The 12,187-nt window shown below is 40.7% G+C and overlaps 1 protein-coding gene across 1 annotated transcript in view; it reads left to right on the top strand.

The window, feature by feature from the left end:
• LOC126000464 (zinc finger protein 595-like) overlaps positions 1–12,187 on the top strand; it is a gene marked incomplete at its 3' end in the record, with an annotated part of 32,719 nt that overhangs the window by 5,014 nt on the left and 15,518 nt on the right. The window contains 2 exon segments of the mRNA XM_049767739.1: positions 407–511; positions 1,628–1,754. Coding sequence (XP_049623696.1) covers positions 407–511; positions 1,628–1,754 — 232 coding nt within the window.

Raw genomic sequence — 12,187 nt, 5'->3', positions numbered from 1 at the left:
CAGGGGCTCTGGACTGCAGTTCCTCGCTGTAGAGCAAGGCCAGCACTCCTGTCCTATTCACACCCTGATCCCAACCCCATTCTGTTTCCTTGAACAGAAAGGAGATATTTTTTGTTTTGTTTTGTTTTGGGGTCACACCCTGCTGCGCACAGGAGTTAGCCCTGGCTCTGCTCTCAGAAATCATTCCTGGCAGCTCTCAGGGAACCCTTTTGGATATCAGGGATCGAACCTGGGTCCTTCCTGAGTTGACTGCATGCAAGTCAAATGTCCTACCCCTGTGCTATCACTCCGATCCCAAGAAAGGATTTTTTATCTTTGTGTGTTCATGTGCGTCTTGCCAGTGCTCAGAGTTGCGGCCCATCAGGCATAGGCACTTCCAATCAGGGCTTCTCTCTGGTGCTCACAGCAATATCATCTTACAGAGATTTGTGACAACGGCCTTGCTGCTGCTCTTTATGAACAATATAGACAAGTGAAGATGGAACTGCACCGTTTGAAATCCTGTTCCCAGGTAGGGGCAGATTATGAGCTTAGAGAAGGACGGGGTGGAAGGACAGGAGTGTGCAGCACCCCAGTGTCAGGGTTTGACTTCCGGTCAAGGTGCTGCACACTGTATTTGAGGCCTCTTTAGTCCTAGTTTGCTTTGTTTGGTTTGAGGGCCACACTCAATGGTGCACAGGCCTGGCCACTGAATCAATGCTTTTGGGTCACCCTTAGCAGATCTCAGACTCTATGGGGCCCTGGGGTCCAGCTTTGATCTCCTGGTAATATGGATTCCTACCATGTTACTAATGAAATCCTTGATCGCCGGATTTCTGTTTTAAAGCATCATTTCTGCCTCATCTGGGTTCAGCTCAATTACTAATTTTTATTTCTGGCACCACAGCCAGTAGGGGATTCTCCTGCCTCTCCTCTCAGGTGTCCTTTCTACTCTGTGTGATGGATCATAAGAGGAGTCTGGGGTTCTCTCTGGGCCAGCCAAGTGCAAGGCAAGTTCCCTCCTGGCTGTTTCCTAGGTTCAGCACATTTGCATTTTACTTAAGCTCCCAGATGGTCGGCTGATGCCTGGGCACTTGTCTTCTCACTGTCTTCATTTAGGTCCATACACAGAGGTCTGGCACACATCCCGGGTTCCTAAGTCAAAACTCTGGGTGAAGAATTTTCTGACATCCTAGAAACTATGTTGCTGGGTCCTTTCCTGTGAGTGTAGTTCCCTATGGGCATTAGTTACAATTTTTTTGTGCTGTTCTATTTCAGACTGTTTTGTTTTGATTAGAATTTTATCCCATTTTGCAATACTTGGCTTATTCTTGACTCTGCACCAAGGAGGAGTTATTCCTGACAACATTAGACGACCCAATCCTAAACCAGATATTGACCTTGGATCAACCCTGTCTGGAAACCTCTGGCTCTGTTTTGAATGTCTGTTGGCTGAACTATAGGGATTTCTACAGCCTGTCACCCAGGCTATTTAGAGGTGCCTGTTTACATATTGGCTTTGAGGCTGGTTCCTTCTGAGAGTAGAGATAGAGGACTTGAGTCACTTTATGGAAACAGGAGGTTCCTTCTCTACTCCTAGAACTTGGGTGAGCTTGGGCCCTGACCCCTCCTGTGTGTGCTGCCTCAGGACATGGTGACCTTCCCCGATGTGGCTGTGATCTTCTCCCCAGCAGAGTGGCTGTACCTGGATGCCTCTCATCAGAAACTCTACAGAGATATGATGCTGGAGATCTACCAGCACCTGTTGGACATAGGTAAGAGCTTCCCTGGTGTATCTGTTAAACAGTCCCTTGCAGAGAATCAAATATCAGTCAGGTATCTGCATTCAATAGGGGACCTGACTTTGCAGTTCCCCAAAGTCAAGCCCCTCCACATTGACTTAACCTCCCAGGTCTGACTTTCTATCTTAGAGGAATCTAATTCAGTAATTGTAAATGTCATTCCACAGTGCTAAGAGATATTGCATTGTGTATGGTGTTTGGCTTGGCCTCTGTGCACCTGGTTTGATCCAGGCTGCACATTAATCTTATAAGCCTCCAGGAATTATTCTTGAACCTAGGGCTAGATTTCTGCCCGAACCACTATGGGTACATCCTACAATTCTCCCAAATTCAAGGCATTTAAATTTTGTAAGTTTGGGGAAGATCGTGACCATCCATGGGAGTACTCAGAACTTAGGAACTACTCCTGCCAGTATTCGTGATCTCTTGGAGTGCTAGTGATCGAACGTCTCTACCAATGTCCCAATTCCCAATGAGTCCTATTTGATTGCAAGCAAATTTGACTTACATTTTGCTCATGAGTTGTTGTGTATGTAAATATTTTAGGGGATTACTATGTTGCTCACCCTAATCTGATTAGGTGATTGTGCCCTACCCTAGGGTGTGACCTGGCATTCTGCCCCCACCCTAGGGTAGGACCTGATTCTGCTTCCACCATTGGTTGGTATCTGATCCCACCATTGGGTGGGACCTGACTCTGGACTATAAGAGCAAGGGTCTGTGGAAGGCGAGGGGCTTTTTTGCTGGCTGGGACTGAATCTGAGTCTTTGGACTTCGGTTTTGTCCATCCGAATAAAGCAAATATTTCCACGAACCTGATTGTCTGCGAGCTGTTTACCCGTCGTTTCACCTCAGAACCGTGGGCTAGACAGGGTGGCAGACGCCTGCTCCGAGCTGGAAGAAAAGGGCATCATTCTCCATCCCTCCATCAGCCAACCTCTTCAGGGGCTGTCCTGCTACATAATGGCGCCCGAACAGGGACCTGAATCCTGGACCCTCAGAACTGTAAGTGAAATATTTCATTGGAAATTTCCTATGCTGACCATCAAATGGTTTCTGTGGTTAGTCATGTGGATTTTACCACCCTTAGTCTTACGCATTGGTGCTCTAGTATACAAGTGGATCATTCCAATTTGTTTAAAACTAATTGGTTTTGATCTAAGGACAATCACTGCAGTTGGATGGTGGTGGTCTATATTTCAAATGAAAAGTGTAGTGTCTCTAGCCATCATAGTTTGTGGAATTTCTGTGTTGACTAACATTATTATTATGAGCATAGTTATTTGCTGGTATTTAGGAAATAGAAAGTGTAGAAATGGTGAGGCTAAAACCAGTATAGATAATAAGGAAATTTGTCTGACGAAAACTCAGACCAAGGTGCAGGCTGACGAATCCAGCCCCACCATCAACAATATAGAAATTTTTGCTGGAAGAAAAACAACTAAGAATGTTAAGCCTGATTCTAGTGAATTGCTTGATAGTAGTGACTCAGATAATGATCTACCTCCAGCGCTAACTCCACGAAGTATGCCTCCTTCTAGTCACAAAATTGAATCGCAGAGCAGAGCAGATTCAAACGATGAACCACATGCTCGGTCTCAGAGCTCTATTCAGAGTAATTTTGCTAATCAGGCCTTATCCCCTATAGACGGGGTAAATGTTTCTAACTATGTACCCTATCAGATGGAAGAATTAGATCGGTTTAAAAGATCATGTAAAGAAAATGGGCCAAAATCGCCATACAGTGTGGAGTTATTAAGACTTTGGAGTCATAACTCATCTTGGACTTTGTATGATTTTAAAAGAATCGCTGAAATATGCCTGTCGTCTAAACAGCGAACTGAATGGGAAATGTACTATTCAGAAGGCGTAAAAGCTAAATTATATAGTCCGGATGGTATGAAAAAGCAAGTGGCAGGTGTTACTCTATCGTATGAATTATTGATGGCAGAAAATCAATTTGCAAATATTCAGACACAAGCAGCTTTACCTAAGGAAATCTTAAATTTAATCAGGGAGATTGCATTGTCAGCATGGGAAAAAATTGATTCTAACATCATTGGTAGAGGAAACTTTTTAAAAATTACCCAAGGCCCTTATGAGTCATTTGCAGAGTTTGTAGGTAAGATTAAAGATGCTCTGAAGTTACAGGTGGAAGATGAGGAGATTAGAAACTTCCTAGTAAAATCTTTGGCCTATCAGAATGCAAATTCAGCCTGTAGATTAGTATTGAATACATTAAATGAAAAGTCAGATCTGAATGATTACCTTTATGCCTGCCGGAATGTCTATGTGGAACCCCAACCCCCACCCCACTTAGACTCAGTACAAACCTTCCCAGTTACCAAGGGAACAATGCCTTACTCACCTCGGGGACAGAACACTTTCCGGAAACCAGGTCTTTGCCCAAAATGCAAAAGGGGTCGCCACTGGGCGAAAGATTGCAGATCCAGAAACCTCATTAATAATAACCTAAGTAGAGGTTTCAACACAGTCCCCAGGAGGCAAATCGCCTGCTACCATTGTGGAAAACAGGGACATATCAAAAGAAATTGTCGTCTCCTTATAAATTCAGCTCCCCAAGAACACACATACAAGATGCAGGGAAACGCCTACAGGGCCTCCCCCCAGGCCCTTCCAAATCAGGGGCAAAGTTCACAGACAATAATCCTTCCAAGCCCAGCCCAAGAAAATTCATCACGATAAGGGAATTAATCCACTCTACTTCAGGGAGTGCCGGATTAGACATATTATGCCCAGAGGACATTACAATTTACCCAGGAGCATGCCCTTACATGTTAGAAACTGGCATTGTAGGCCCGCCACCCCCAGATACCATGGGTTTGATTCTTGGCAGAAGTTCCCTCAACATAAAGGGTATATCAGTAATCACTGGTGTCATTGACTCAGATTCTATGGGAGAAATCATTGTAGTTATTACTGTACCAGTTACATGGACCTTTAAAAAAGGAGAAGCGATTGCCCAGATAGTAATAGTGCCTTATGTCAAATTTGGGACTTCAGATAAGACTAGAATTGGAGGTTTTGGAAGCACAGATCCTGGTGCTGCTCAAAACCCAATCGTGGCTCTGGTTACTAAATGTAAAGATGAACACCCAATGATCAAACTTCACTTGGAAGGCAAACCCTTTGATGGAATGATAGATACGGGTGCTCAGGTTACCGTAATTTCTGATAAAGAATGGCCAGAAAATTGGCCTCTTCAGGAAATCCCGTATTCCCTAGAAGGAATAGGAGGCCTGAGTTCCTGTCTGTTGAGTACGAGGACTATGCTATTTTACGGCCCAGAAAATCAAAAAGCAATAATCAGACCTCACGTGGGCCCATTTTCACCATCCCTGTGGGGCCGTGACCTACACAAACAGTGGAAAGCAGAATTCCACATCCCATTAGCTCCAGAAGAGCCCGAACCTTCTTTTGATTTAAAAACCAAAAATTTTTAGTGGGGGCCACTGCCGTAAAAACACCAGCACCAATAAAAATAAAATGGAAATCTGATGAACCAATTTGGACAGGTCAGTGGCCCCTTAAAACTGATAAATTAAAGGTGCTGACAGAATTAGTGGAGGAACAGCTAAGTTTAGGACATATTGAACCATCTTTTTCTCAATGGAATTCACCTATATTCACTATAAAAAAGAAATCCGGTAAATGGAGACTTTTGATGGATCTTAGAGCTATAAATTTATCCATGATACCTATGGGCAAATTGCAGACTGGTTTACCATCACCTGTAGTTATTCCAAAGGAATGGCCACTAATTATAATTGATCTGAAAGACTGCTTCTACCATATTCCTATCCACCCAGATGATAAAAAACGTTTTGCATTCTCAGTTCCTTCTCTCAATAATACCCATCCCTGCAGACGTTTCCAATGGACTGTTCTCCCCCAAGGCATGCTGAATTCCCCAACCATGTGTCAGTTTTTTGTAGATAAGGTTTTGAGCCCTGCTCGTGAAAAATTTCCTCAAGCCATGATATTTCATTATACAGATGATATCTTGCTCACAATGAACAACGAAACAGATTTACAGGAATTATACTCTTATGTTACTGACTGTTTACAAACATCAGGACTGAAAATAGCTTTAGAAAAAATACAGATAATGCCACCGTATCAATATTTGGGTTTTATTTTGGACCGGACGTCTATACGTCCACAAAAATTTTCTATCAAAAAAGAAAACCTCAGAACGCTTAATGATTTTCAGAGACTTTTAGGTGACGTAAATTGGCTCCGCCCTGCACTAGGAATCCCAAATGCAGAGTTATCTAATTTGTTTAAAACATTGGAGGGTGATCCTGCTTTAGATAGCCCGAGAAATTTAACAACAGCTGCCAAAAATGAATTGGACATCTTCTTGAGCAGATTACAAAAATCGTTTCTTTCAAGATTCATCCCAGGAGAAAAGGTATTACTGTTAATCTTCCCTACTATAGAAACCCCCACAGGGGCCTTGATGCAACAGTCAGGACCTTTGGAATGGGTGTATTTACATAACAAACAACCTCGCTCAGTTGTCCCCTACTTACAACTGATTTCAGAGATTATTATCAAGGCAAGACTCAGATCTATATCTTTACTAGGTTTTGATCCAGATATAATAGTTTTGCCAGTACCAAAAAAGGAAATTGAGTCAATATTGCCAATTAATGAATCTCTACAAAGGGCCCTCTCAGATTTCACAGGAGAAATATCCTCCCATTATCCAGCAGGAAAAATTTGGGACTTTTTAAAGAAAACTCAGTTTGTTATTTCTTCAATTGTTCGGGATTCCCCTATTCCCAATGCCAAGGTTTTTTACATTGATGGATCCCAAAATGGAAAAGGAGGAATAACTGGAGATAACATTAATATGACCATAGATACCAAATATAAATCTGCACAGAAAGTTGAATTAGCAACGTTAATTTACCTATTAGAAAATGTATCTGAAGCCATGAATATAGTTTCTGATTCTTTGTATGTGGTAAATTTATGTCATGTGATAGCCACTGCATCCCTTAATGCTAATAACCCGATCATACAGGACTTACTTAAACAATTACAGCAGCTTCTTCAAAAACGAACTGAGCCCATCTTCATCACACATATTAGAGCCCACTCAGGTCTTCCAGGACCTATGGCTCAAGGAAATAAAACTGCTGACTTGCTAGCAATGCCTATATTTAAATCACCTGTAGAGGAACATTCAGCCCTACACACAAATGCTCGCCGTTTACATGTGAATTACCAAATTCCATGGAGGCAAGCTAGAGAAATTGTAGAAAACTGCAATGTATGTGCACCGTTAACAAAAAAGACTCACATAGCAGGAGCAAACCCAAGAGGCTTACAATCTAACGAACTTTGGCAAATGGATATAACTCAAACAGATTTATTTCCAAGGAAACCTTATCTTCATGTTGTGGTGGACACTTATTCTCGGTTTATGTGGGCAATTCCCATGTCTTCTCAAAAATCTAAGGCTGCTTGTAGTTTTCTTTTACAATGTTTCTCTGTGATGGGTATTCCATATTCTATAAAAACTGATAATGGGCCAGCCTATGTTAGCAAAACTTTTGAATTTTTTTGTAAGGAATGGCAGATAAGACATCTCAGAGGAATTCCTTACAATTGTAGGGGACAGGCCATTGTAGAAAGGACTCACAGAACCTTAAAAACTCAATTGCAAAAAAATAGAAAAAGAGGTTTACCACCAACGGATTTGCTATCTTTGACTCTTATCACACTAAATTACTTTAACTTACCCCAAGGGGAAAGCTACACTGCAGCGGAAAGACATTTTAAAGAAGATATTCAGAGACAAGAAACAACCCATAAACCTATTTGGATCAAGGAGGATGAAAAATGGATAGCTGGCTATCTTCTCCTAAGAGGAAGGGGTTATGCCTATGTTTCTATAAATGATGACCCTCCCAAGAAATTTTGGGTTCCATTACGTCTTGTTAGAAATCGGGCTAGCACAAATGATCAGGTTCAGACTACAAACTCCCCTTCAAAGATAAAACAGAATACTTCAGACACTAACAGCAGTAATATTACTAAGGTCTCTGGGGCAGGGAACGATTTAGCTGTCACACACCATATAATGAGTGAGACTGATGGTAGTGATAAACCCTTACACTCCGAGATGCAAAAGAAAAGACAGGAACCTGTCTTAACTGGGCTCCAAAATATAGGAAACTCTTGCTACATGAACTCAATATTACAATGCTTGTATAATATTTCAGACTTAACTCAGTATTTTTATAAAGATCATTATAAAAATGATATTAACAAGAAAAATCCGATGGGGCATGAAGGTAAATTAGCCGAAGAATTTGGTCGGCTTATCAAAACCATGGGAAATGGATTTCATAGATATATTAACCCTGAAAGCTTCAAAGTAACAATTGGTTTACTTAATGACCAGTTTGCTGGACACAATCAGCAGGATCCTCACGAACTACTGATGTTCCTAATAGAGGGATTACATCAGGACTTGCTTACTGTAAATCTAATGACAGACAAAACTACACATCTCATGGGATATGAAAATTATGAACAATTTAGTCCAGAACACCAAAAGGCTCATAAATCTATTATTTATGATCTCTTTCAAGGACAATTCAAATCTATACTCCAGTGTCTCACTTGCCACCAAAAGTCTGAGGTTTATGAGACATTTGTTCATTTGTCTTTGGCTGTTACATCTACAGATAAATGTACATTACAGGAATGCCTCTCTGAATTTTTTAAGGAAGAAGAATTAAGAAATGACAACAAAGTTCTGTGCAACAGTTGCAAAAATAGAAGGGATTTTTCAAAGAAAACGTACTTATGGAAACTGCCACCAGTACTTATAATACACTTGAAACGTTTTGCTTTTGATGGCAAACAAATAAAAAAATTGCATACTTATGTAGATTTTCCTTTAGAAGACCTCAATTTAGAGGAATTCACTTCAGAGAATAAAAGCAAGATTAAGAAATACAACTTATCATCGGTGTCAAACCATTATGGTAAAGTTCACTATGGACACTGTACTTCATACTGTAAAATTGCTGCAAAACAACACTGGATAAATTTTGATGACAAGAAGATCAAAAAAGTCCCTAATACATTGGTGAAATCCACAGCAGCATACATCCTGTTTTATACTTCTTAGAGATCTACAATGAACACCAGATAATCATTTTACTTCCTTATCAGTTGCTATTAATGCTCTAGGATTCTTTCCACAGGCATGATCAATGAATATAGATTGAAAATCATGAATCCCCAATGTGTTTCCTTGTAGGATGGATTTATGTCTTAATTTCATTATTGCTTAATTTAGTCAAGGTTCACCTGAAAGAGAAATTTCTCATCATACTAATGTTGTTTTTCTTTCTAGGTATACTCATTTAACGACTTTCACTCTTTTTATTTTAACATCATTGCTTTATTTCCCTCAATTTAGGTGTTAAGACGCTGACATAATGATAATTTTAGGTGGACTTTCTTCACAGTGCTTCTTGCCTATGATTGATTATCATAAAGTTACTGTTATACAATAACTTTGTATATATACTGATATACACGTATAGTAGAGTTGTCCATGTTTGTATTATGCATGAAATTCTCTTTCAGATCTGCTAGGCAAAACCATAAAAAAAAAAAATTTTTTTTTGTGAATTTGAAATGATTTATCTAAACAATTGCCGGCTATTACATTTTAAGGAGCTTTTAATTGATTCAGCTGAATTCTCTTTTCTTTTGCTCTATTTTGGATCCTTTCCAACAAATATTTTTTAGTATGAGTGAGTGTTATGGCCATATTTTTGTGAAGTCTGTGTATGTATGTCTTGTTTAGTGTCTGTCTGTCCTGCATATTTTGTATATAGTTTCCTTTTTTCTAACTTTATCTCCCCCAAATTAGTCTTCCTTATCCTTCCTTCTCTCTTCCTAGTCCTTAACATTTTAATTTTCAGGATTTCACATGTGCAACCCATCTCCTTCACCCACAACTACAAGCTTCCTGATCTCGGCGGGAAGAAGAAATCCATGTCTGTTGGAGTTTTACACCATATATGCTGCAAACTTGTTGGAAATGAAGCCACCTGGGATTTGTGTCACAATGTAACACCAGAAAAAAGATCCATGGACAAGACCCACAGTCTCTGGATCCCAGTTAAACTGTGCTATCTGAATTTCTGGTTTTCCATCCACATACAAAATGCTATTGTTGACCGTTTCTACAATGGCTACCCCAAGATTGCACCGATCCCAAAGGAAATACAGAAGCCCAACCAACTTATGATGTAATGATGTAACGCTTGGGGATGCCCCAACACATGGATGACTGTACTGGCCTTCCTTCTTCATTCAGCTTGATGTTATCTCCTGTACAAGGCTTCAATCCGCTTTTCCAGACCCATCAAGTGTCTTCTGCCGGTCTTTTTGGAGTTCCAGACCCCTCATATTTACAGATTAGTATTGAACTCTGTAGAAATTACAGCTGTTGTTTTTCCTATAACTGTAATCCTTTGAAGTTATATTTGGTACTACACTTCTTTTGACTATCGTAATTAATGTTTTTCTATTTTAGTTTTTAATATTAGGAATCGATGTTGTATTACATTAAGGTTTTGCTTTCTTGCCTTTAGGTTTGTGAGTTAGATATTATTGTTTATAATTTCCCAAATGATATTTTTGTCTGTTCTCAGGGTTTTTTGCGTGGGCGCATCATAGGCAAAATACTAGGTTTATAGAAGGTTCCATCCATTTTGGATGGGCCCTCAAGTTGTTTATTTACACAGGGAGGGTCTCTGCCTTAAACATTTTGTTTTGGTTTGTGACTTAAGCTCCCATCTATAAATAGTCGACATCAATTTCAGACATCTTATGGACTTCAGACCGGATTAAGAACTTGGACTAAATTCAGATACCTATTGATCATCATTGCAGTGGCTCCCCACTGTGCAGAGGGTGTTTGTGCCACTTCTTCCAAAATAAAGGCCTAGTTCAATGCCCTCAAAGATGGGCTTTCTGGTCTACCTGAACTTGAATGAAAATGGAGCTGGAGAGATAGCATGGAGGTGAGGCATTGGCCTTTCATGCAGAAGGTCATTGGTTCAAATGCCGGTATCTGCCAGGAGCGATTTCTGAACGTGGAGTCAGGAGTAACTCCTGAGCACTGCCAGGTGTGACCCAAAAACCAACAACAACAACAACAAATAAAGAAAAGGTGCTTCTCCTTGCCTGCTACACAACCTTTCTGGTGTCTCTTCGAAAGATCTATGTACGTCTTAGATTTATCTTCTCAGGAGCTTGTAGTTGATTCCTTGATACATGTTTCTGGTTTTAGACACCCTGTGCTTAGGTTAGAAGTTTTTCTTTACATTTTCCTGTGATGCGCTTATGCAAACAGCCGCTCTTTTATTAGTGACTAATTTTTCTTTTAATAATTGTAGACAATATTGTTTGTTTACTAAAAACAAAAGGGGGAATTGTTGTGTATGTAAATATTTTAGGGGATTACTATGTTGCTCACCCTAATCTGATTAGGTGATTGTGCCCTACCCTAGGGTGTGACCTGGCATTCTGCCCCCACCCTAGGGTAGGACCTGATTCTGCTTCCACCATTGGTTGGTATCTGATCCCACCATTGGGTGGGACCTGACTCTGGACTATAAGAGCAAGGGTCTGTGGAAGGCGAGGGGCTTTTTTGCTGGCTGGGACTGAATCTGAGTCTTTGGACTTCGGTTTTGTCCATCCGAATAAAGCAAATATTTCCACGAACCTGATTGTCTGCGAGCTGTTTACCCGTCGTTTCACCTCAGAACCGTGGGCTAGACAGGGTGGCAGACGCCTGCTCCGAGCTGGAAGAAAAGGGCATCATTCTCCATCCCTCCATCAGCCAACCTCTTCAGGGGCTGTCCTGCTACAATGAGTTATTTAGGGTATCAAGACATCAGCGCCTCCCTGTCATCTTTGGCTGGTGTAATGCAGGCAATCAACCTGAGGCTCCTATATTCAAAGTATGTTTCCTAATTATACTGTGTCCCAGGTCCTACTTTTCTTTTGTTGTTTCTTTTTGGGGTATACCCAACAGAACTCAGGCTTTCATCTAGCCCTGCTAGATAGAGTGGAAGTAGGGAGTTTGGCTTGAATGCAGAAGGATGGTGGTTCGAATCCCGGCATCTCATATGGTCCGCCTAGCCTGCCAGGATCAATTGCTAAGCGCAGAGCCAGGAGTAACTCCTGAGCGCTGCTGGGTGTGACCCTAAAGCCAATGTGTGTGTGTATATATATTTTTTATATTATATATTTTATATTTTATAATATATATTTTATATTTTATATATATATTCATGGGTCTTCATTGTGGGTTACAAACCTTCTGAAAGATAAGCTCC

The sequence above is a fragment of the Suncus etruscus genome (assembly GCF_024139225.1).
Source record: "Suncus etruscus isolate mSunEtr1 chromosome 15 unlocalized genomic scaffold, mSunEtr1.pri.cur SUPER_15_unloc_11, whole genome shotgun sequence".
In the NCBI taxonomy this organism is placed as follows: Eukaryota; Metazoa; Chordata; class Mammalia; order Eulipotyphla; family Soricidae; genus Suncus; species Suncus etruscus.
This window is presented reverse-complemented; position numbering and strand designations above follow the sequence as displayed.